Genomic DNA, 26,916 nt, shown 5'->3' with positions numbered 1-26,916 from the left:
CATTAGGTTACAACAGTACAGAGAATGTGATAGTTATATCCAAAATATTCAATATTAATCAATATATTTGTTACTAACAGTCAAAATGAGAGAGAGAGATTCAGAGAAAAAGCCCTGGCTGAGAGGTGTTTAGATAAGTGGGGTCAGAATAACATTCCAGATGTCTAAAGACTGGCAATGAACAGAACATAAATTAAGTGTGGAATGCACTTAAAAACATCATGGCACAGAGTTTAAAATGAAACTGATAGGAATGTGTCCACGAGGGTCTCACGTCGATTTTTAATGTATGCATATGCTAACCAATCAATGTACGATTTCTATATGTATAGCTTTTCTTTTAACCAACGTATGATGTAGAAAGGAATCTCTTTGTTTGAATCCATATAAAATGGTGGAGCACTTGTTGAAGGGGTCTTCAGGCTTTGAGAAATGATTCCCCTGAAGCAAAGCCGGCTTAAATAAATTTGCTAATTTTCCTGTGCTTCTGGGTCTCTCTGGTTGAATCTTCTGAAATATCTACAACATTTCATATAAAAACAACTGGAAACATATACTTATATATTGAGTAGTTAAGGTTTAAAATAGACAAATAGCAATTAGTAAGAGTGCCCTTCTATGCCATCTGCTGTCTAGCGCTAAATCGTAGTTCGTATTTTAAACTGCTGCTGCACAGACAGTAGCAGAATCTGCAAGCAGCAGAAAAGTTCAACACATCCAACATATCTCTGAAGAATTGGGAACCTTATATATTAAAGATGACAGAGGTTTGGAGCACAGCTCCCAGAATTCTTGAGCCAGCAGATGATGGATTTGCAGTGCAAAATGAGGAAATGAGGAGGGGCTCCAATCTCCAGATGCCCCCTAGGGAAACATTGCATTTTTTCTTTTCCTTTCTCTTCCAAGTGCCACTTTTAACTAATCATCCACCTTCCTTTTGAGACAAAGGTTTCCTTGTACTATACTATGAAGAGGGGAATGGCTTCCTTGCATGAGTCTTACTGTGGCTGGCCAAGGCGTCCTTTCGAGCGAACGATGTCTTACACTTCATACATTTGTATGGCTTCTCGCCTGTATGTGTGCGCCAATGGGTGATGAAACGACTCCTATAAGGGAAAATCCTTTGGCACTGCGGACACGGGAACTCCTTGTGTCTGGAGGTCTTCACAGTTTTCTCTTGCAGGCTGATGGCGGATGGAGGCTGTGCGCTTATAGGAGTCAACTCCTTCATCTGCTCAGTCTCATGTATCGCCAGTGGCTTTCCAGGATCTGCCGGGTGGAAATAGGATTCAGACTGAGTACCTATCTAGTCCTGTCACAGTTCAACATCATAATCATCACCACCATTATTATATTTACTTGTATCCTGCTCTTTTCCCAAAAAGAGACCCAGAGCAGCTCACAATATTAAAAGAACAGTACAATTCAAAGCCTACAAAAGGGATACATTAAAATAGAATTAAATTATTGCAGTAATAAAATGATCCTGGCTTAACAGAAGCAGAGGCGGTAGAGACATGGAAATACCACACTTTTTAGAGATTTAATTAAGCTGTGCTTACATGCTTTTGAACTTCTATTCAAGGACAAAAGGGCTAGGTCCTTTTTTGTTCATCACATGAAGGAAGCAATAATTTTTCTCATCCACAGGCTCAAGTTTTGGAAATCTCCCTCTCTTTGCTAGGGCACCCATCTGGGCTTTGCCTTGAGCAAGAAAACTATTTTTTTTCCTGAAGGGGGAGAGTTGGGGTTTGTGTGTAGTAAACATTTTGGTTTTAATATTCCTGCAGACTTGTTGTTATTGTTTAATTTCTCTTTACTGTGCTATTCTTTAGAAAACAATCTTCCCAAACCAGGCATCCTCTCAGATACACTGAACTACAACTCCCGTTGTCCCCATCCAGCCACTGGCCATGCTCCTGGGAATACGGGTTGTAGTCCAACACACCTGGAAGTGTCAAAAACAGACATATACATACATGCATGCATTATTTCTTGTCTTTGTTTTCCATATGTGTGGGCTATGAGCATCAGGGCATTTATACAGTCAAATATCACCACTTAACACAAGGGAAAAGATGTAGTGAGTTGAAGGCAACTCAGACTTTGCAAAAATAGGGAAAACAATTGGGGGAAGACCCCATGGGGGTTGAAACTTCCCAACACCGCAATGAAGGCAGAGAAAATCAGGATAGGGAAGAGAAGAAAATAGAACATGGCTGGAATATCAACCAACACATACAGAAATACTTACGATGTTTTAGTACATGCCTAAATACCAGCAAGCTTAAACAGCTGGTGAACAAATGTCCCCTGATCATTGTCACATAAGTACAAAGAAGGAGGTTGTTTTCTGAGCAAATGTGAATAATCTGGGGCTGTTGGATTATAGATGTTGACAAACCCCAACGGCAGCAGAACCAAAGTCAAAGAGAGGGAAAGGGTTGTGAAATCCTGAGACCTACAAAACAAGATTCAACACCTCTGGGAAATTAAAATTACTCTGGTTCCAGGGGTGAGAGGTGCTATGGAAACAATTTTAATCAAACCAACAAAACGTCAGAATGATATTGCCACAAATATTCCTAGATTCTTGGATTGACTCATTCATGGTTCAGATCTACAAGTGCGTAACACCTGGTAATAATTCGTGATTCAAAACTTCAGTCAGTAACTCATGGGAGACGAAGTGATTTTTAGTTAATTTCCAGTCCATTTTTACACCAATCTCTCCAGTTGAAAGCCCAACCCCAAAGAGGCAGCATTTGAAAACTCCTTACCAAAGTGGACACCTTGAAAAGCTGCAGAGCTGTTGTCGCATCCTATAGCCAATACTGTTTTCTGTAGTGCCTGCAGAGCAGAGACCTGAGGTATGGGTATCAGGAGCCCTCCTAGTGGATAATAGATCAAATAAACAAATCCATGAAGGCTGGACAGTTTAATTTTAAATAGAATTCTTGTATTTTTAGACCACATATAGCAGCTATAAACATTAAAATTTAAAAAATGAAAAACCCTCTCAACCTACCAAGATTCTCCTTCTCTCTCTTCCCATCCCTACATTACATCTCACAACAGCTCTGCCTACCATCAGATGGGATTATATTACTACTACTAATAATAATACTAATAGTAATACAGGTTGAGTCTCCCTTATCTGGAATTCCTAAACCTTAAATACTCCAGAATTGAAAATTCTCCATGCTGAGATAGTGAGATCATTGCTTTGTGATGCTTTCAGTGTATGCAAATGTTTGTTTCATGCACAAAATTATTTAAAATATTGTGTCTAAAACTGCATTAAGGCTATGGGTACAAGGTTTGTATGAAACATAAAATGAATAGTATGTTTAGACTTGGGTCCCATCTCATGATCTATATACAAATATTCTATAATCTGGAAAACTCCAAAATCCAAAATGCTTCTGGTCCCAAGCATTTTGGCTGAGGGGAACTCAACCAATAATAATAATAATAATAATAATAATAATAACAACAACAACAACAACAACAACAACAACAATAATAATAGGGTCGCAGATCTGAGGTCTGCGCAAATGGAGGGGCGATTGTATATGTATGTGTAGGGAACATTAGCCTAAGATGCTAACAGGTGAACAGCTGTTGTTGTTGTTATTACTGTTGTTGTTGTTTGCATTCAGACTTTAAGGCTTGCTGCCACACTGCAGAAAGAAAGCAGTTTGATGACACTTTAACTGCCATAGCTCAATGCTATGGAATTCTGGGATCTGTAATTTGTTGAGGCACCAGAGCAATTCAACAGAGAAGGCTAAATATCTCACAAAACTACAGATCCCAGGGTTCCATAGCATTGAGACTTGGCAGTCGAAGTGGTGTCAAATCGCATTATTTCTCCCATGTGGCAGCTGCTCAAAAGGGACAAACATTTACCCAAAGGAGCAGCGTCCACATTATTCCCTTGCTGTACTTCCCAACACATGGGGCTTTCGGTGGGATTCAAATCCATCTCTGCAGGTGCATCTGTCAGTCCTCTGCTTTCCTGAAACTGCAAAATAAAGATCCTTTACACAGAGAGGCAAACATTACGATGCAGCTTTATATAGTGGTTAGAGCAGGAGAGAGCAAGAGAGGAGATTCTGGCCAAACAGTAGGAAGAATTTCATAATGGTAAAAGTTGTGTGACCGTGGCTGCTAGAGAAGGATAAACGTCTCACAGAACGACAGTTCCTAGAATTCCATAGCAATGAGCCATGGCAGTTAAAGTGGGGTCAAACTATTTGTGCAGTGTGAATGCAGCCAGTGTGATGACTGTGGGAGACTCTTCTGCACTGCAGATTTTTCAACCAAGTCTAGGCTATTTTACCAGTGGGTTCCTGAATGAGCAGAGAGTGGGACTAGATCGCCTTTGGGATCCCTTCCCATTTAAAAGATCCTGTGATGAGCTCTGGTTGAGATCATTTTCAGAAACTCTCCTCTGGGCATCCCCATTGTTTGACATGGGGCAGGGAATGACTTGGTGGGGACATAAACCTGTGCAGGAAAAGCAGTGGCTTCCAAACTTTGGTCCTCCAGATGTTTTGGACTTCAACTCCCAAAAGCCCCAGCCAGTTTGGTCAATGGTCCAGAATTCTGGGAGATGAAATCCAAAATATCTGGAAGACCAAAGTTTGGAAACTACTGGTCAACTGAATATTTGGAAGAGATCATGGCTGTCTGGAAGGGAGAAACCCCACAGGATGACCTTCTATAACTAAGGGCCCCTAACAAAAGATGAGAGTGATTTGAATGCTGGAATATGGGAGATCAGGGTTGGAAAATCAAAAACAGGTCAAGCAGACAGAAGTCAGCAGCAGTCATGTCATTTAGAAATGGTAAAGAAAGTGGGAAAAGTCAGCGTGGTATAGTGGCTTGAGTGCTGGGCTACAGCTCTGGAGACCAGGGTTCGAATCCCTACTGAGCCATGTAAACCTACTGGGTGAGCTTGGGCAAGACACACTCTCTCAGCCTCTCTCAGCCTCAGAAGAGGGCAATGGCAAACCCCCTCTGAACAAATCTTGCCAAGAAAACTATATGGCAGGGTCACCATAACAAACAAACCAAAGGTAAGAAACCTCCCCACTGCTTCTGAGGGGTTGAGATGTTGTTGTTACTATAATGTGCCTTCGAGACAACTCTGGTTTATGGTGATCCCCAGGGTTTTCCTGCAAGATTTGTTCAGAGAAGGTTGGCCATTGCCATGCTTTGAGGCTGAGAGAGTATGACTTGTCCAAGATCCTTCAATGGGTTTCCATGGCAGAACAAAGAATGTGTCCCTTAGTCTAGCACCGAAACCACTTTGCTGCCATTGTGTGCCTTCATGTTATCTGTTGGCACCATAAATTTCATAAGATTTTCTTAGGCAAGGAATCCTCAGAGGTGTTTCTACCAATTCTTTCCTCTGAAATGTAGCCTATAGCAGATGGTATTGCTTGGCAGTCTCCCATCCAAGTACTATCCAGGGCTGACCCTGCTTAGCTTCCAAGAGAAGACCAGATCTGGTGCCTCTAAGGTATTTAGGCCAGACTTATATATGTATATACATACCTCAATGGGCTTTGTGTCTGCCATGGCAGAAAGCATCACACCAGGGAACAGTACGGACGGTATTTCTCCGACTGGGAGAGAAAGAAGGATAATGAGATTTCTCATAATCTATTTAATTTAGAGTTTCCTTTACAGAAGAGTGTTCTTCTCACCCCCTCCTTGTGGCCTTTTTTCCTTTCAGGGTGCATCTACACTGTAAAAATACTGCAGTTTGACACTACTTTAACTGCTGTGGGTCCATCTTGCAGAATCCGGGAATGTGTAGTTTGGCGAGGCGCCAACACTCTTGGGCAGGGAAGGCTCAAGACTTGGTAAAACTACAAATCCCAGGATTCCATAGAATGAATCTACGGCAGTTAAAGTGGTGTCAAGCTGCATGATTCCTACAGTACAGACGCACCCTCCAATGGTGTTTGCCTGTTCATCTGTCCTCACCCTGTAAGCTGGTTTTCCCGCTGGGATTCCCTGCTTGGATCCGTTTCAGAGATTCACTGGAGGACACTGCAGTCTCTTGCAAATTCACAGCCACCGCTTCCTGCCTTGCTATCTGAAATAACAACATTAATAATAACAATAAATAACAAACAACAACAGCGACAACATAGTTGGCCCTCCATATTTGTAGCTTTGACTTTTGCGGATTTGATTATTCATGGATTTGATTAATATGTTCTCTCTAGGAATATCTAAGTCCTCCAGCACAACTCTGTGGTCAACTTTAACCAAATGTTGCACTGAAGGGCTTAGAGATTCATAGAGAGAACACTCCACTAGGCATTTGTAGCTCCTCCAGCACAATTCTATGGTCAACGGCTGGCAGATGTTGACCACAGAGTTGCATTGAAGGACCTAGAAATTCCTAGAGAGGTGTTCACTATCTAAAAACATAGCATTTTTGCTATTTGTGGTTTTCCCACATTCACGGGGGTCCTGCGCCTCTACCCCCAGGCACATGTGGAGAGACCACTGTAACAAAAATAACAACAATTGCTTATCTGTCTGCCCCCATAATTCAACAACAATTATGATAACAAACAAACCATATCAGTTAAACTATACATTAATGTAAACGGACAAATACAGTGGGACTTTGTTATCTGCTGGGGTTTGATAGCAGGATCCCCGTGGATAACAAAATCTGTGGATGCTGAAGTCCCATTGAATACAATGACAGAGCAAAATGGTGTCCCTTATATAAACTGGCAAAATCAACGTTTGCTATTTGGAATTTATACTTTTTTGGAATATTTTCAAGCTGAGGATGCTTGAATCCATGGATAAAAAAAATACGTGGATAAGGAGGGCTGACTGTAAAATGTACACATCTAAATTCATAATTTAAAACAATCTACATCTAAATTTCATAATTTAAAATTCACAATTTACTAATAATCTGGATCAGTCTCTGCCAAAAGAGACTGGTTTTCAATGCTCTTTTAAATTCAGAGTATTCAGCAGTGTTTAATCTCTTCCGCCAGGTCATTCCACAGTATAGAAAAATAAGAGATGAGGGTAATGACCATTTGCAATCTGAGGCACCCAGTGGGTATCTATCCATGGGAGGATTTGAACTGGGTGACCTTGGCCAAGACACACTGTCTCAGCCTCAGAGGAAGGCAAAGGCAAAACCACTTGGAATTTGCCAAGAATGATGAGTTCACCCAAGGATGAGAGTTGAAGGCACACAGCAACAACAACAACTTTGGGGCAGAGTATGGGAATGATTTCGGACTATATCATATGGCTAGCCATGATTCTACAATTAATATCATCATTATTATTAACATTTCTTTATAGAGCACTGTAAAGTTTGCACAGCACTTTACAAAGTAAGGGTCAAACAAAATAATAGGAAGGAAAAAAAGAATAAAAACCTGCCAAGCGGCGTACAATCTAAAACAACAACATTACATGATTAAAATATCTCTAAAATAATACTAACTAGTATACAATAAAGACAAAGCCATGGCCACTTCTCCAAGCTCTGCTTTAAAATAAGGGGCTGAAAATAGAGAGCCAGCATGGTGTAGTGCTTTGAGGGTTGGACTAGGTCAGGACTCTGGAGACCTGGGTTCGAATCCCTGCTCAAGCATGTAACCCAACTGGGTGACCTTGGTTGGGCAAAGCACACTCTCTCAGCCTCAGGGGATGGCAATGGCAAAGCCCCTCTGAAGGAACCTGCCAAGAAAACCCTATGATAGGGGTCAAGTCAAAAATGGTTTGGAGGCACACAACAGCAACAACAAAAGGCAAAGTGACTAAATGGAGGTTTGTGCAGGCAAGGTGGACAAGACAATAATGTTTCATAAAATGAAAAGGAAAAGAGGGAGAGGGTACAGTATTTGGCTGGAGAGACTCAACCAAGAAAACCTGGGCTGCCCGGACTTTGCAAGACTTGAGCAAACAAGTTAATGCAGTTTTAAAGCCATACAGATCATTTCAAATATACTAGAAACACATTGAACGTAACCAAGAGTTAAAAACAATGACAGGGTGCATCTACACTGTAGAAAATAATTCAGTTTGACACCACTTTGGCTCCATAATGGGATTTGTTGTTTTGAGAGGCCCCAACCTTCTCTGGCAGAGAGGGCTATAAGACCCTTTAAAGCTACAAATGCCAGGATTCCCTAGAATGGAGTTACAGCATTTAAAAGTGGCATCAAACTGCTTTATCTAATCTACAGTGTAGATGAACCCCAGGGTGCTTGGGGGTTTCATTCATAAGGTCACCATAGCTCAAAGCCAATTTGGGGGCAAACAACAACAAGAAGAAGCAGGAGCAGCAACTGATTAGTGATGGCTTTGCAGAGATGCAAAGAACTCAAAATGCAAAGGAAAGACCTAAACGGTAAGAGATTTAAAGGCTGGCTCACAATATTAATTTTCCAAATTATTTCAGTTGATTTGTATATTTAAACCAGGAATCAGAAAACCTCCCCTTTCTGACTGCAACTGCCAGAGTCCCCCAGCTCAACAGGATTCTGGGAGTTGCAATCCCCGAAGATCTCATCATTTGTATCATATACAATTACTTTCCCAAGCTCTAGTTTAAAATGCCTGTTGGAAAACTCTTTGATTCGTTAGTAGTTAACTTCAGGAGATGGAAGACTTCAGAAGTGCTAAGACCTGAACAAAAAGCTGTGTTGGACTATGACTCTGGAGAACAGGGTTTGAATCCCAACTCAGCCATGGAGTCACACTCTCTCGGCCTCAGAGGATGGCCATGGCAAACCTCTCTAAAGAAACTTGCCAAGAAAACCCCATGAAAGGTTCACCTTAGGAATCTCTGCCATGGAACCCACTGTGTGACCCTGGCCAAGTCACACTCTCAGTCAGCCTTAGAGGAGGGCCATGGCAATCCACTTTGAAGAAAGTTGCCAAGAAAACCCAGGTATAAGTCAGAAATGACTCAAAGGCCCACAACAACAACAACAATAATTAATTCTGCACTGAAATTGACTTGTATCTATGGATGGAAGTGACTTTAGCCAACGTGAACATCTATGCAAATCCTGCTATAAAAGTTGCACAAAGAGAAAAAAGCAAGCTACTTGCCTGCTTGGGCATATGGCTCTCCAGATGTTCTCTCATCCCAGATCTGCCCCCAACATCTGGGACCAACTCAGGTTGACCCATCCATCTTGCTCCATGGCGGGCGAGGAAGTCCTCTGCCATGGCCACCGCCTGGGTGCCACTCTCTGGCCCCTGGGCTCGAACGCAGGCCTGGATCTCCCCCGGCAGGACCTCCAAGAACTGCTCCAGAACCACCAGGTCCAACATCTCCTCCTTGCTGCGTCGCTCCGGCTGCAACCACTGCTTGCAAAGCTCCTGGAGCCGGGTGTGAATCCTGCTGGGCCCGTCCTCGTCCTCTGGGCAGCGGAAGGCTCTGAAGCGGCGTCGGCAGAGCTCTGTCTTGGCAACCTCCCAAAGCAACAAAGCAGCCTTCACCGCTTTGTAGTCGCCTTTCTCTGTGTCCCCAAGTTGGCTGTAGACCCCTTGGGCCTCACCTTGGAGGGCTGGCAAAAGCCGGGCCACCCACTCCTCTGGGGGCCACTGACAGGCTTCGGCCACTTGCTCGAAGGCGGCCAAGAAGGTCTTGAGGTTGCCCCATGGCTTATTTCCCAGTGGCGGGGAGGTCCACCGGCCCTGGGACCTAAGGCACTCCCCGGCCCTTTCTAATACTGCTTCTGCCCCTTCCAGAGATTCAGTCTTTTGTTCAAATGCACCTTTTTCTGGGCCATGATGTAGAGCCTCCATTTTGCAGCACTTCTATCTGTAGCAAGGAAGGAAGAAGGATCAGGCTGGATGAGCTCTAGGTCCTCTCTTGGTCCAAGGAGTAAAGGAAGACAGACCACCAGACTTGGGCTTGGCTTTTATAGGAAGCCACATGAGAAGCTGGGGGGGGGGGGTTAGGAAGCTATATGGGGGGCCTCAGGCTTCCCATGCATGATAATGGGTCCAATGGGAAATGATTGATTGCCTTGAAGTGGCAAGGTGGGTCTCCTTCCTCTGCCCCAAACCCCCTTGGCATTGAAGATCCCCCGAGGCAAGGAAACGAAGCCCTCCACCTTCCCCATTAAGAGGAGATTGTGAGGGAACAAAAGAAGAGGATTAGAGAAAGGCCTGGGAAAAAATTCTGGAAGGATTTCGCAGGACAAAAGCCAATTCAGTGTCAACAATTTGTTTTTAGTAACAGATCTGTCAGCCTCTGACTTTGTTGTTGTTTCTTGTTGTTGTTGTGGTTGTGTGCCTTCAAGTCCTTTCTGTTTAGCTTACAGTTGTAAACCGCTTAGACACTGTTAGTTCAGTATGAAGGGGTACATAAATGAAGCTGTTACCCTCTCATGGGGTTTACCATTGCCTTCCTCTGAGGCTGGGAGAGTGTGACTTGCCCAAGGTCACCCAGTGGGTTTATATGGCCGAGCCAGGATTCGAACCCTGGTCTCCAGAGTCGTAAGCTAACAGTCTAACCATTGTGCCAAGCTGGCTCACTTCTTTTTTTAAAGTAATTTTTATTGAAACTATAATCCTGGATATATATTTTCTACATTCTAGTACATTCTATTAGATATCAGTTTCATGTATTTATTTATTTATGTATGTGTGGCCTAGTGGTTTGAGTGTTGGACTATGGCTCAGGGTTCGAATCCCAGCTCAGCCATGGAAAAGTGACTGTGGGCAAGTCACACTCTCTCAGCCTCAGAGGATGGCAATGGCAACTCCCCTCTGAAGAAACTTCCCAATAAAACCCTATAAAAAGTTTGCCTATGGTCTCCAGAATTCAGAAATGACTTGAAGGCACACAACAACAACAACAACAACAACATGAATGTGTTGTTATTGTTATTGTTGTGTGCCTTCAAGTCATTTCCAACTTGTGGCAACTCTAAGGCGTACCTTTCATGGGGTTTTCTTGACAAGTTTCTTCAGAGGGGGTTTGCCATGGCCATCCTTTGAGGCTGAGAGAGTGTGACTTGTCCAGGGTCAACCAGTGGGATTGCATGGTGGAGCCTGGATTCGAACCCTGGCCTCTCTCCAGAGTCTTAGTCCGATGCTCAGACCACTACACCATGCTGTCTCTTTATTTACAACAGTTTACAACCTTTTAAAAACTCAAGAAACTTAAAAAAACCTTAGTATAAATGTTAATATGCAGTTAAGCCACATTTAAAAAAACATTTATTTTTTAAACAACATTATTCTAAGTAAACAACTATATACAAAACATATCACAATAATAAAGCAAAATAAAAGAATTCATTTCACAACTTTGAATTGTGATGCGGATCTCCTTCTTGGGTTCTGGTTCAACATAAAATCACATTTTAAAAAATATTAAAAGCAGTTTGAAAAACAGGTTTAAAACTCAGGCTGCATCCACACTTCAGAAAATAAATGCGGTCTGACACCACTTTTGGTGCCATGGCTCAACACTAATACACTATGGAATCCTGGGATTTGTAGTTTGCTGTGGCACCAGATTGCTCTGACAGAGATGTCTCAGAAAACTAGAAATATATAAATTCCCAAAAGCAAGCCTTGATTTCGCCATTTTATGTAAGGCACACCATTTTGCTCCCTCACTGTATATAATGGGACTTGAGCAGCCATGGATGCTAGAACTCTCTGACAGCGAAAGCTAAATATCTCACAAAACTACAAATCTTGGAAATCCATAGCATGGGGTCATGACAGTTAAAATGGTGTTTTCTGGACACGCCTTTGCTTCTGTAGTGTCCAGAAATTCATTTTTAGTTTTAAAGTAAAGGTTCAGTCTCCCTTATCCAAAATGCTTGGAACCAGAAGCGTTTGGGATTTCAGGTTTTGCAGGGTTTTGGTAATAGCTGTACTTGCTACTTGAGAGCCAGAGATCCAGTAGTGGTTTGAGTGTCAGACTATAATTCTCTGGAGAGCAGGGTTTGAATTTTGTCTCGGCCAAGAAAGCCATTGGGTGAGCTTGGGCAAGTCACACTCTCTCAGCCTCAGAGGAGGGCAATGCCAAACCCCCCTCTGAACAAAATTGCCAAGGAAACCCTAAGCCTCAGGGTAGCCATAAGTCAAAAATAACTTGGAGGCACACAACAACAACAACACACAGGGATTTGTAGTTTTACGATACCTTTCATTTTCTCTGCCAAAGTGTGCTGGTGCCTGACCAAACTACAAATCCCAGCGTTCCGCAGGATGGAGCTACAGCAGTTAAAGTGGTGTCAAACTGCATTATTTCTACAGTGTGGATGCACTTTCATTCCCCCATCCTTTCCCCAAGCGAATGCAAGGTCACCAATACAATTTAACTCTTTTCATGCCGCTGGACAGCTGCTAACGTTTGACCATGATGCTTGTGACAAGGACTCCAAAGCCCATCTGCCTGGTAGTAGAGACCCATCTAACTACACACCTCCACAAATAACAAGCCCAACATGAATCATGAGTTATACAACCCACACTGTAAACTGGGACCTGGGAAGGGGACCATTTTGGACTATTAACTGACATCATCATCATCATCATCATCATCATCATCATCATCATCATCATCATCATCATCTATTATATTTATATTATTATATTTATATCCTGTCCTTCTTCCAGGGCTGGGATTCAGGGCTTTTGAGATGGCAAATTCCAACTAATGGTCTGTGTGTTGCACTATGACTTTGGGGATCAGGGTTTGAATCCCCGCTCAGCCATGAAACCGATTGGGTGACCTTGGGCAAGTCACACTCTCTCAGCCTCAGAGGATGGCAATGGCAAACCCTCTCCAAGGAAACTGGCTGGGAAAATGCATGCTAAATTCATTGCGTTAGGGTCACCGTAAGCTGGAAATGATTTGAAGGTGCCCAACAACAACCAGCCATGCTGGCTGAGGAATTCTGGGAGTTGCAGTCTGAAAAAGGTAACTTTGGTTGAGACATAGAACTGAGTTAATATAAGAGATGAAGATGAGGTTAACTCCCTCTGAACAGATCTTGCCTCTCTAGGTCTTGTTATGATAGGCTTGCCTTAGGACCACTATAACTCTGAAATTACTTGAAAGCACATAACAACACAACTGTAATATTATGCCTCCCCTAACACACTTGATCTTGTCTGATTTCTGAAGCTAAGCAGGGTCAGGCTTGGTTAGTAAATGGGTGGAAAACTACAAGGGATTTCCTAGGAAATAATCCTGCCTTAAACCCCATTGTCAGTCAGTATTGACAATGCTGGGCTGAAAGGATCAAGAGTATGATTTAATATAATGCAGTTGCTGCTTTTGCTTCTCCTTCTTGATATTTACTTATTTCTTGTTTGTTTGTTTATAAAACAATTATTCTTTTTACATATTCATATTCCAATTATTGCCTCTATTATTCATCGATTCAAAAGTTTTGCTTTTAAGGTTATTCTCTAGTGATCATTAGCACTACTTCAAACTATACTAGTCATTACAAAATTCTAATAATTAACTAACATAATGCTTTAAAGCTTACAGAACTTTATTAGCTATTCCCATTCTTTATATGAAGATTTTCTTTTTATTGAATGTGTTAGTTTATCAATTTCGATTACCTCTAATACGTCTAACAACCATTCAATAATACTTGGACTTCTTGTTATTATTGTTGTTCTTGTTGTTATTATTATAATATTCATTTATAGCCTGCCCTTTTCTCAAAACTGGGACTCAATATTTTTTTTAAAAGTACCATCACAAACATGCATTAAAACAGAATTACATTATTACAATATTTGTGGGGTTTTTTTAGTTATGTCTTTAGTCTATTTTCATGTAAGGTTATAATGTTTAATTTTATTGTGATGGTTTTAACGTGGGTTTTCTTTTCTCTGTGAGCTGCCTTGAGTCACTTCTGGGAGAAAGGCAGAATACAAATGAAGTAAATAAAAATAAAAAAATGATATTAAAACATGTTAAAAAAGAATAAAATGCAGTTCATAATAGTGTTTAAAACACTTCCAAACAGTAAAGCTTCCTATCTTCCTGTGTGGGGTGCCTGAGGCAAAAGATCATATTATTACTCCCAGTTACAAATAATTCAGCTGATAGGATTTCTCACTTTAACTTAAACTGATCACTTAATCACTTATCACTTAATCACTTGTCACTTAAACTGATAGTTTCTCACTTAAGGTGACCCTAAGGCAAACCTATGTGGCAAGCATTTGTTGTGTGCATTCAAGTCATTTCCAACTTAGGCCAACCCAAAAAGGCATATATAAATGGGGGGTGGTATTTGGAAAGATATGTTGGGAGGAAATATGACTTTTTGGCTTATGTATAATATTTATCTCCCACTTTTATCTCAATTTGGGACCCAAAGCAGCTTACAACATTTAAAACATGCATGGTTTTAAAAGTCAAGGGTTGAAAAGTTAAAAAGTAATTAAACTATCAAAAATGATGACTAAAGACATAAACAATTAAAAATAAAAAAATAGGGGAAAACTAGAAAAGTCAGCATATTATACAAGGTTCTTTTGTTCATGCTTAGGCTATCTAATTTGTCTGCCTCCCTCCAAAAATACAAACACAAACTCAACAGCAGTCGCCCTTATTTGTCCAAATCAAGGTGACAAAACTCAGATTAGTTATACAGGTTGAGTCTTCCTTATCCAGAATTCCGAAATCCAAATTTCAGAAACCAAAGCTTTTTCATGGGTAGTTCAGATAGTGATAAATTTGCTTTCTGATGATTCAATGTACACAAACTTTGTTTATTATTTAAAAGATTGTATAAAATTACCTTCAGGCTATGTGTGTAAGGTGTATATTTGAATTTAAACTTCTGTCCCATCTCCAAGAGATCTCATTATGTATGTATGTATGTATGTATGTATGTGCAAATACAGATATTCCAAAATCCAAAAATATCCAAATTTGAAAATACTTCTGGTCCCAAGCATTTCAGATAAGGGAGACTTGACCTGCTGTACCCCTTTTTGGGAATGGCTCCAATTTTTGCTCTTTTTTCCAGATCTGTGTCTCCTTTGATGCTGAAGAAGTGACTGTGAAGCACCTATTTGAAAGCCTCTTCCATGACATTATGAGGAAGAGGGGGGAAACAATTTCCTGTACTATCATTGTGTTTGCGAAGAGCCAAGCCGTGTCAGAGGGTGGTCAAGAGGGTAAGGCTGCGGCCGTTTGTTTTTGCCTGAGCTGCTTGGAAAGGGCAAGACCTCACACTCCTCTCTTCTCCCCCTACTGAGTTAATGGAGAACAAACCACTTTTGTATTTTGAACTCAGTTTGCAGCAATTGAAGTAAGCTGAAGATAAAATGTTTAATTTTATTGTGATGGTTTTAATGTGGGAGATGGAGAGAGAAACTGGGACATTTTAAAAGCAGCTGAAAAAGTGGGATGCAAGAGGACAAATTGGGACAGCTGGAAGGTAAGGAAACATTTTTAGCCTAGAACCTGATTTCTAATTTGGGATGTATTGGGGGAAGATTTAAAACAACCGAGGCTTAGTTGGGTTCCACTCTGTGCGAAAGATTTTCATCCTAAGGATGGAGCAAGCTTGTTTTCTGTTGCCCCAGAGAATAGGACATGAAGCAATGGATTCAAGTCACAAGAAAGGAGATTCCACTTAAAGATTAGGAAGGAAATTCCTAATGAAAAGAGCCATTTGACAGTGGATTATGTTGCCTCAGAGTGTGGTGGAGTCTCCTCCTTGGGAGGCCTTTAAACAGAGGCTGAATGGCCATCTACTGGGAATGCTTTGCTTGTGTGTTCCTGCATGGCATGGCCCTTGTGGTCTCTTCCAACTCTATGATTCTCTGAAAGCTCAGGAGACATCAGGTCTCCCATCCTGGTCATTTTTCATTCCACAGCTCAACTGGCCTTTCACAGAAAGGTGTGCTGAGGAAACAAGACAAATCCCGTGAACCATCAGATAATCATCCAGTTCTTCCAGCCTCTGAGGTCCAGGAGCAATCTATCTTGGTCCCCAACCCTATAGAGGTTACACATGCCAGCGAATCCAACCCACAGACAAATTAGTGGATGAGCAGCTTCCCTGCATGTGTCCAGCAGCCTACTCCAGTAGGCCCTCCACGTTTGCTGGGGTTATGGGCACAGGGCCCCTCTGAAAGTGAAAAAACTGCAATTAAACAAAAACGGCTTTTTTACCTAAGAGACTACCTCTCTAGGAAACTCTAGGTCCTCCAGCGCAATTCTATGGCCAACATCTGACAAATTATTTTACACCAAGTCAAGGTTGCTGCCAAACGTTGACCATAGAATCATGCTGGAGGACCTACAAATGCCTAGAGAAGTGTTTTCTCTAGTAATCTCTAGATCCTCCAGCGCAGTCAACTTCCAGCAGAATTTCCCTGGAGGACCTAGGGATTTCTAGAGAGGACATATTAATCCAATCTGCAAATAATCAAAACCGCAAATGTGCAAGACCAACTGGATTGCCTATGGTTACTACGATAGTTTAGAGGCTGGATGGCCACCTCTCAGGAGTGCTTTGATGGCGTCTTCTTGCATGGCAGAATGGGATTGGGTTGGATGGTCCTTGGGTCTCTTCCAGCTCTATGATTCTATGAATCACTTGTGCGCTATATAAACCATGCATAGAGCAATGCAAATAATGATGGTGATTGTGGACAATTTTATAAAACATTTTTCAAAAACATATTTATTAGTTTTTAAAAGCAGATTTTACAGGTACGTATCCAGACAAGTAATATCCAGGGGGTTGCCATGGGTTGGAATCGACTTGAGGGCAGTTAACCACCACAACAATCCAGACAATAGACAAAGACTGGCTTTGCTTCAGGAAGATGGCTGAATCACAGAGTTCTCACACCACAACTGGAGGGAAAGCTTCTCATTCCTGAAAGACAAGAACACAAGAGCTAAGAGGGATGGACTCTGCCTTCCGCCAGTTTCAATCCAGGCGCATCCCCGGCTTCTGTCTGGCGACATCATCCCTGACTTCCACCTGCCAACTTCCACCCGTGAAGATCCACTGGTTCATCACATTCACTCAGACAGACACAGAGAAAGACAGAGAGAGACTCAATCACACTCTCCGCTTCACACACACTCACTCACAAACTCTCTCACATACTCACTATCAGAATCCAGAGGTATATGGATCTGTCATTATGGGACATATGAGGGGATATAGTAATATATTGATATGTGGTAATATTTTGATGATAAAACAGTGCTACAGTTAACCAGAGGGAAGTGCAAAGGGAGGAAGGCAAGCAGCACAGGTGGACTGTCATCTGACAGAAATGCAAAACGGGAACAGATGGGCAATTACTGGAGAAGTTAAAGTATATGGCACTGTTGGTTCCTAAGGAAAAACTTTGATGGTAAACAAAGCAATGCCTTCCTTCCTGGGAGAGTTGGATTGATAGGTGTCCTGGGAAAGTGGTCAGGAAGGCTGATAACAACACACAGTTCTAAACAATGTGCAGAACTTAATGCAGTCCAGCAAAGCAAGCAAGAGAGTCCAAGAGCACAAACGAAGAGAGTTGTCAGAGATCCGAAGGCCAGGGGTCCAGAGAGTGATGAGACGTGTAGGCAACCCAAGATCAAGAAGTCTAGGGAGACAAGGCAGCCAGCAATCCGAGGAGCGGGGTTTCCAGCCAGGAAGCAAGGCAGAGCACAAGGAACGACTCCCCGGGTGTCGACCCAAGCCCCAGGCATTCACACCCAGAACCTGGCCGCCAGATAACTGAGAGTGCAAGTCAGCTCTCCTAGGCACAGGTGGCGGTGCACATGCGTGAATGGAGTCCTATGTTCCTGAGCGAGGCTGTTAAAGTGAGGTGCATGACTTCCCACCTGGAAGGCGAATCGGCAGACTGGCTCATACAACGTTTTGATGCTGGAGCTGCATAATTAGAGAATCTGCCTGCATTCATGGTCGTGCTACAGGCCCAGTACGAGGACCCCTTCTGGGCAGAGAAGGCACAAACGAAGTTGATGGTGCTCACGCAGTGAGGCCACTCTGCAACAGGATATGCAACCGAGCCCTGAAGGTTGGCCGCACAAGTCCCAGATTGGCCTGAGGTGACCGAAAAACAGCATTTCAAGGCAGACTTGCACCTGGACCTGCTGAACTGGGTTCAGAGGACAGACAACACACAGAACATGAGGGAGTGGATCTGATCAGTAGGTGGAGCTGAAATTGCAAAGGAGGAAAACCATTTAATGTTGCAATGGAAACCAGGAGTGGGCAAGGGAGCCAACCCAAACCCTAGCCACTCCCGGGGAAAGGAAAAGGGAACCAAGATTCGTGAAATGGAGCGCTAGAGGCAGAGAAGGCTCAGACTCTGCTTGCCTGCAGGCAGAAGGGACACTTGATTGCTGAATGCCCTGATCAAAAGGGCCATCCTCAGGTCACCTCGGCCAAGGGAGCACCCGCCTCCTCTCCAATTGGAGACCAGCGGTGCACCAGCAAGGGACCTGGCAGCTGGGTCCTCAAGGTGGCAAACTGATGTGAGCCAGCAGAAAACTTCAATGGCCGGTCTCAGGTGGCCGCAGAAGGTCAGCCATAAATCCACAGTGCCGTACTTGAAGGGTGAGTGGAGTGCTCCTCTTAAACACCCTGAATGTTAAAATGGGAGACTAGAAAAGGGGATTTGGATTTGAACTTGGTGATAGGCATAAATCATTTGACCTTGGACTGTTTGACCATTCCTTTGCTTATTGACTTTGCTTGAACTGTTGGCACCATGAACATGTGCTCCACCACTTTTAAGAGATCTGAAAAGTGTGGCAGGAAGATCCCAGGACAGGACCCCCACACTTCTTGTCTTCTCTGCTTGGGTGAAGTTGTGGATGAAAATTTAAGCTGTCAAGGGTATCTGTACATAATAGCCTGCAGGCTGAGAGGAAGGAGGTCCTCATAAAATTGTAACGTGCGAATGGTTACGTCCTCCCTCAGTATGGAGGGAGGACCACATCCGCCGAATCAGCTATATAGGGAAAGCAATGATGTCGGATCTTGGTACGGAAGGAATGCACACAGTATACCCAGCCAATGACAATGGCATCTCTCAATACCGAGGGAGCAACCTGAAATACATCTCGGTTTCGAATGAAATGGAAGGTGGTTATGAAACGTACAAAGGTAGACTAAGGCATAGAGATAATAACCATGTTCTCTAATCAGAGTGAGCGTGTACCAGGGTGATCATGGCTCGGAAACAAACAAGTGATCACTGGTAGTGGATCGAGGGACGAATTGTAGGAGCCGTAATAGGCCTCAAAAGAGGGGACAAGCATAGCCCCAGATTTGGCAGAGTGTTCGCAGGTAGTGGCCCTCGGTATCGAGGTCACACTATGGTCCCGAATCAGGGAGGCATGAGCGAATGGTGCACCTAAATATCTACAGGGGAAAATCATGGCTTCACATTGATAGAGCGCCCACTGTTAGTTGACCTCGGTACAGAGGGAGCAATTATGGCCTCGAACCCATACCTGCATCAGCCACATTGGCTCTGGAGAAAAGTCAGTCATGGCCATGAAATCAACAAGGTGGCAGCGAGGATGGTGCGATGGTACCCATAACGGCCCTCGTAAACTGAAAGGCCAGCTGCATTAGAATCCTCTTGTACTGCTTAAAACAGTACTGACATTGGGACCTTAATATTTGTTCACCCAAAGAGCATCAGGACGGACTGCGGCCATACCATGATGGCAACTTGGCTACCACCCAATACTTTGGAAAAATACCATTTCAGACTGCCTGTAGGGAGTCTGGAACCGACGAGGATTGAAGTCGGACAGGACTGATGAGGATCGAAGTCTGGCTGGAATACAAATGTTATGACTCCAGACAGTGAGGGACCACCGAGGATCGATGTCAGGCTGCCAGCCAATCGGTTTCACCCCGGAAAGTCAGGGACCAATTTGGATCAACATAGGGCTGCCAGCCAGTCGGCTTGACGCCAGAGGGTCAAAATCGGGTTTCCATCCAATCGGTATGACTCCAGAACGTCATGGACAGATGAAGATCGAAGTTGGGCAGCCATCCAATTGGTATTTCTCCAGAGAATCATGGACAGACAAGGATCGATTTCAGGCTGCCATTCAATCAGTATGACCCCAGACAGTCAGGAACCAACGAGGATCAATATCAGGCTGCCAGCCCATCAGTTTGACTCTGGAGAGTCAGGGACTGACGCGGGTTAACATCTGGCTGTAAGCCAATCAGTATGACTTCAGAAAGTCAGGGACCAATTTGCATTGAGGTAGGTCTTTCAGCCAATCGGTTTGACCCTGGAGAGTCAGGGACTGACGAGGGTCGAAGTCGCGCTGCCAATCTGTATGACTCCGGAACATGATGGACCAGTGAAAGAGCGAAGTCGGACAGCCATCCAGTTGTTATTTCTGCAGAGAATCACGGACAGACCAGGATCAATATCAGCCTGCCATCTAATCAGTATTACTACAGATAGTCAGGGACCAACAAGGGTCATAGAAGGGGTGCATGCCAATCTGTATGACTCTGGAACGTCATGGAGTAAGATCGAACTCGGACAGCCATCCACTTGATGTGACTCCAGAGAATCAGGGACCGAGAACATTGAAGTCAGGCTGCCATCCAATCGATATGACTCCAGAGAGTCAGAGATTGACGAAGGTTGACGTCAGGCTGAAAGCCAATTGGTATGACTTTGGAAAGTCGGGGACCAATGAGGATTGACGTAGGGCTACCAGCCAATTGGTTTGACCCCAAAGAGTCAGGGACTGACGAGGTTTAAAGTCGGGCTGCAAACCCATCGCTATGACTCTGGAACCTTATGGACCGACGAAGATTGAAGTTGGGCAGCCACCCAATTGGTATGACTCCAGAGAGTCAGGGACTGACGAAGGTTGACGTCAGGCAGAAAGCCAATTGATATGACTTTGGAAAGTCAGGGACCAATGAGGATCGATGTAGAGGTGCCAGCCAATCTGTTTGATCTTGAAGAGTTAGGGACCAACGGGGCTGCAATCCAATCTGTATGACTCTGGAACCTCATGGACCGAAGAATATTGGAGTTGGGCAGCCATCCAATTGGCATTACTACACAGAGTCACAGACCAGCGAGGATGAATGTCAGGCTGCCATCCAATTGGTAGGACTCCGGAGAATCAGGGAACGACGAGGATCGGTCAGGGTGCCATTCAGTTGGTATGACCCCAGATAATCAGGGACCAATGAGGATCAATATCAGGATGCCATTAAATCAGTTTGACCCTGGAGAGTCAGGAACTGAAGGAGGCTAACATGGCGCTGTAAGCCAATCGGTATGACTTTAGAAAGTCAGGGACCAATTTGCATCGACATAGGTCTTACAGCCAATCTGTTTGACCCCATGAAGGTTGACGTCTGGCTGGAAACCAATCAGTATGACTTTGGAAAGTCAGGGACCAATGAGGATCGACGTAGGGCTACCAGGTTTGACCCTGGAGAGTCAGGGACTGAACAGTTGAAGTTGAGCTGCAAACCAATAGTTATGACGCTGGAACCTTATGGACCGACGAAGATTGAAGTTGGGCAGCAATCCAATTGGTATCACTCCAGAGAGTCAGGGACCAATGAGGATCGATGTCAGGCTGCCATCCAGTTGGTATGACTCTGGAGAATCAGGGACCAACGAGGTTCGTTATCAGGTTGCCATCTAACTGTTATGACCCCAGACAGTCGGGGACCAACGGGGATCAGTATCAGGCTGCCAGCCAATTGGTTTGACTCTGGAGAGTCAGGGACCGACGCGGGTTAACGTGGCGCTGTAAGCCAATCGGTATGACTTCAGAAAGTCAGGGACCAATTTGCATTGAGGTAGGTCTTCCAGCCAATCGGTTTGACCCTGGAGAGTCAGGGACCGACGAGGGTCGAAGTCACGCTGCCAATCTGTATGACTCCGGAACATGATGGACCAATGAAAGAGCGAAGTCGGACAGCCATCCAATTGGTATTTCTCCAGAGAATCACGGACAGACCCGGATCGATGTCAGCCTGCCATCCAATCAGTATGACTCCAGATAGTCAGGGAATGACGAGGGTCGTAGAAGTGGTGTAAGCCAATCTGTATGACTCTGGAACGTCATGGAGTGATGGAAGATCGAACTTGGGCAGCCATCCAATCGACATGACTCCAGAGATTCAGGGACCGAGAACATCGAAGTTGGGATGCCATCCAATCGGTATGACTCCAGAGATTCAGGGACCGAAGTCAGGCTGCCATCCAATCGGTATGACTCCAGAGAGTCAGGGATCAACGAAGGTTGACATCAGGCTGGAAACCAATCGGTATGACTTTGGAAAGTCAGGGACCGATGAGGATCGATGTGAGGCTGCCATCCAATTTGTATGACTCTGGAGAATCAGTGACCGACGAGGGTCGATGTCAGACTGCTATCCAATTGGTATGACCCCAGACAACCAGGGACCAACGAGGATCGACGTCAGGCTGCTATCCAGTCTGTATGACTCCGGAGAATCAGGGACCGACGAGGATCGATGTCAGGTTGCCATCCAATTGGTATGACCCCAGACAGTCAGGGACCAACAAGGATCAATATCAAGCTGCCAGCCAATCGGTTTGACTCGGGAGAGTCAGGGACCGATGCAAGTTAACGTGGCGCTGTAAGCCAATTGGTATGACTTCAGAAAGTCAGGGACCAATTTGCATTGAGGTAGGTCTTCCAGCCAATCGGTTTGACCCTGGAGAGTCAGGGACCGACGAGGGTCGAAGTCGCGCTGCCAATCTGTATGACTCCGGAACATGATGGACCAATGAAAGAGCGAAGTCGGACAGCCATTCAGTTGGTATTTCTCCAGAGTATTACGGACAGACCAGGATCAATGTCAGCCTGCCATCCAATCAGTATGACTCTAGATAGTCAGGGACCGACGAGGGTCGTAGAACGGGTGCAAGCCAATCAGTATGACTCTGGAACGTCATGGAGTAATGGAAGATCGAACTTGGGCAGCCATCCAATCGACATGACTCCAGAGATTCAGGGACCGAGAACATCGAAGTTAGGATGCCATCCAATCGGTATGACTCCAGAGAGTCAGGGACCAACGAAGTTTGACATCAGGCTGGAAACCAATCGGTATGACTTTGGAAAGTTAGTGACCAATGAGGATTGATGTAGGCCTTCCGGCCAGTCGGTTTAATCCCGGAGAGTCAGGAACCGACAAGGGTTGAAGTCGGGCTGCAAACCAATCGGTATGGCACTGGAACTTTATGGACCGATGAAGATCGATGTCAGGTTGCCATCCAATTGGTATGACCCCAGACAGTCAGGGACCAACAAGGATCAATATCATGCTGCTAGCCAATCGGTTTGACTCTGGAGAGTCAGGGACCGACGCGGGTTAACGTGGCGCTGTAAGCCAATCGGTATGACTTCAGAAAGTCAGGGACCAATTTGCATTGACGTAGGTCTTCCAGCCAATTGGTTTGACCCTGGAGAGTCAGGGACCGACGAGGATCGAAGTCGCGCTGCCAATCTGTATGACTCCGGAACATGATGGACCAATGAAAGAGCGAAGTCGGACAGCCATCCAATTGGTATTTCTCCAGAGAATCACGGACAGACCCGGATCGATGTCAGCCTGCCATCCAATCAGTATGACTCCAGATAGTCAGGGAATGACGAGGGTCGTAGAAGTGGTGTAAGCCAATCTGTATGACTCTGGAACGTCATGGAGTGATGGAAGATCGAACCTGGGCAGCCATCCAATCGATATGACTCCAGAGATTCAGGGACCGAAGTCAGGCTGCCATCCAATCGGTATGACTCCAGAGAGTCAGGGATCAACGAAGGTTGACATCAGGCTGGAAACCAATCGGTATGACTTTGGAAAGTCAGGGACCGATGAGGATCGATGTGAGGCTGCCATCCAATTTGTATGACTCTGGAGAATCAGTGACCGACGAGGGTCGATGTCAGACTGCTATCCAATTGGTATGACCCCAGACAACCAGGGACCAACGAGGATCGACGTCAGGCTGCTATCCAGTCTGTATGACTCCGGAGAATCAGGGACCGACGAGGATCGATGTCAGGTTGCCATCCAATTGGTATGACCCCAGACAGTCAGGGACCAACAAGGATCAATATCAAGCTGCCAGCCAATCGGTTTGACTCTGGAGAGTCAGGGACCGATGCGAGTTAACGTGGCGCTGTAAGCCAATTGGTATGACTTCAGAAAGTCAGGGACCAATTTGCATTGAGGTAGGTCTTCCAGCCAATCGGTTTGACCCTGGAGAGTCAGGGACCGACGAGGGTCGAAGTCGCGCTGCCAATCTGTATGACTCCGGAACATGATGGACCAATGAAAGAGCGAAGTCGGACAGCCATCCAGTTGGTATTTCTCCAGAGTATTACGGACAGACCAGGATCAATGTCAGCCTGCCATCCAATCAGTATGACTCTAGATAGTCAGGGACCGACGAGGGTCGTAGAACGGGTGCAAGCCAATCAGTATGACTCTGGAACGTCATGGAGTAATGGAAGATCGAACTTGGGCAGCCATCCAATCGACATGACTCCAGAGATTCAGGGACCGAGAACATCGAAGTTAGGATGCCATCCAATCGGTATGACTCCAGAGAGTCAGGGACCAACGAAGTTTGACATCAGGCTGGAAACCAATGGGTATGACTTTGGAAAGTTAGTGACCAATGAGGATTGATGTAGGCCTTCCGGCCAGTCGGTTTAATCCCGGAGAGTCAGGAACCGACAAGGGTTGAAGTCGGGCTGCAAACCAATCGGTATGGCACTGGAACTTTATGGACCGATGAAGATCGATGTCAGGTTGCCATCCAATTGGTATGACCCCAGACAGTCAGGGACCAACAAGGATCAATATCATGCTGCTAGCCAATCGGTTTGACTCTGGAGAGTCAGGGACCGACGCGGGTTAACGTGGCGCTGTAAGCCAATCGGTATGACTTCAGAAAGTCAGGGACCAATTTGCATTGATGTAGGTCTTCCAGCCAATTGGTTTGACCCTGGAGAGTCAGGGACCGACGAGGGTCGAAGTCGCGCTGCCAATCTGTATGACTCCGGAACATGATGGACCAATGAAAGAGCGAAGTCGGACAGCCATCCAATTGGTATTTCTCCAGAGAATCACGGACAGACCCGGATCGATGTCAGCCTGCCATCCAATCAGTATGACTCCAGATAGTCAGGGACTGACGAGGGTCGTAGAAGTGGTGTAAGCCAATCTGTATGACTCTGGAACGTCATGGAGTGATGGAAGATCGAACCTGGGCAGCCATCCAATCGATATGACTCCAGAGATTCAGGGACCGAAGTCAGGCTGCCATCCAATCGGTATGACTCCAGAGAGTCAGGGATCAACGAAGGTTGACATCAGGCTGGAAACCAATCGGTATGACTTTGGAAAGTCAGGGACAAATGAGGATCAATGTAGGGCTGCCAGACAATCAGTTTGACCGTGAAGAGTCAGGTACCGACGAGGATTTATGTCAGGCTTCCATCAGGGACCAAGAAAGGTCAACGTCAGAGTGTAAGCCAATTGGTATGACTTCAGAAAGTCAGGGCACAATCAAGATCAACGTAGGACTGCCACTGAGTCGGTTTGACACTGGAGAATCAGGGACCGACGAGTGTGAACTTTGGGCTGCAAGCCAATTGGTATAATTCCGGAAAGTCATTGACTGATGAAACTCATAGAGTTATGAGAATCCTGGACTCAGTTTTGAACCTGGAGGCCCAGGTCTCTGCGGTGACCAGGAGGACTTTTGTACATTTACATGTGTTATGGTAAAAGAATGCTATGGTTACCCAGAGGGAAGCATGAAGACAGGAGGGCAAACAGCAGAGGGGGACTGTCAGCCGACTGAAATGCAGAACGGGAACAGATGCGCAATTTCTGGAGAAATTAGAGTACCGTAGCCCCTCTGTTTCTACAGTAGCCCTGGCTTGAATGGGGGCACGCTCCTGTGGGTTCCAGTGCACCCCAATGTTTCCCCCTGTTTCCTGGTCACATATCTGCAAGGGATGTGGATCTCAAGTCCACTGACACAAAAGGGTGACTGTATATGGCCCTGTTTGTTCCTGAGGAAAGACTTTGATAGCAAACGAAGCTATGCTTTCCTTTCTGGGAGAGATGGATTGATAAGTGATAGTTAGTTGGAGCGGTAAGTTTAAAGAACTCTTTGTTAAGATAGTAAGAGCGCAGTCTCGGGGCTGGACAAATGGGGGATTGGGAAGAGAATCCTTAAAGATGAGGCAAACCAGATTTGACACTAATTTGTCTGTGAGAGCCCTTCTGTTTGAAATGCAAATAAACTGTCAGTCACTTTCACTGCAATGTTTTCCTGGCTTTTCAAATCTTGGTTCATTGGTCCTGACAATCACTCGCTCACTCACTCACTCCCTCACTCACTCACAAACTCACACAAAGGGCAAGATCCTCTGAGAGGATCCTTCGCCAGAGACCATCCATCTATGCACAGACATGCCCCAGCTTCAGTCCACAGATATCCATCAGCTGGCTTCCGAAGGAGGACTTCCACCAGCTTATGTCTGCAAACCTCCACCAGTTTCTGCCTTATGACATCCACCAGCTTCCGAATGCAGACTCCACCGGTTTCTGTCCCCCCGACATCCACCGGTTTCCACCAGGTCCATCAGCCGACATAAGCCGGCTTCAGGCTCTGGATCTCCACTGGCCTCTGGCAGCAAACGTGCCTCCCTCTTAGCAAGTCCACAAAAAGAGTGAACTTGCCTTCTCCTCCGGTCCCAGAGGTGGCCAGCTTCACTTTTGTGGAGAGTCTTTATCCCCCTGCCCACTTGGCTCCTCCAACTGGCATCCACCATGGTCTGTTTGAACGGCAACCTCC

General features: G+C 44.9%; 1 protein-coding gene across 1 annotated transcript; it reads right to left on the bottom strand.

The window, feature by feature from the left end:
• Positions 1–713: 713 nt before the first annotated feature.
• On the bottom strand, positions 714–26,916 carry LOC149320720 (uncharacterized). The gene is made up of 7 exons (XM_089506339.1): positions 26,802–26,916; positions 16,743–16,913; positions 6,001–6,112; positions 5,566–5,636; positions 3,913–4,027; positions 2,781–2,891; positions 714–1,269 (listed from the first exon to the last, which is right to left on the bottom strand). Exons 4-7 carry the CDS (start codon positions 5,599–5,601, stop codon positions 965–967), a joined length of 567 nt encoding a protein of 188 aa, XP_089362465.1. The 5' UTR covers positions 5,602–5,636; positions 6,001–6,112; positions 16,743–16,913; positions 26,802–26,916; the 3' UTR covers positions 714–964.

The sequence above is a fragment of the Sceloporus occidentalis genome, unplaced genomic scaffold (assembly GCF_023333645.1).
Source record: "Sceloporus occidentalis isolate IW3139 unplaced genomic scaffold, rSceOcc1.0.p SCAF_1, whole genome shotgun sequence".
In the NCBI taxonomy this organism is placed as follows: domain Eukaryota; kingdom Metazoa; phylum Chordata; class Lepidosauria; order Squamata; family Phrynosomatidae; genus Sceloporus; species Sceloporus occidentalis.
This window is presented reverse-complemented; position numbering and strand designations above follow the sequence as displayed.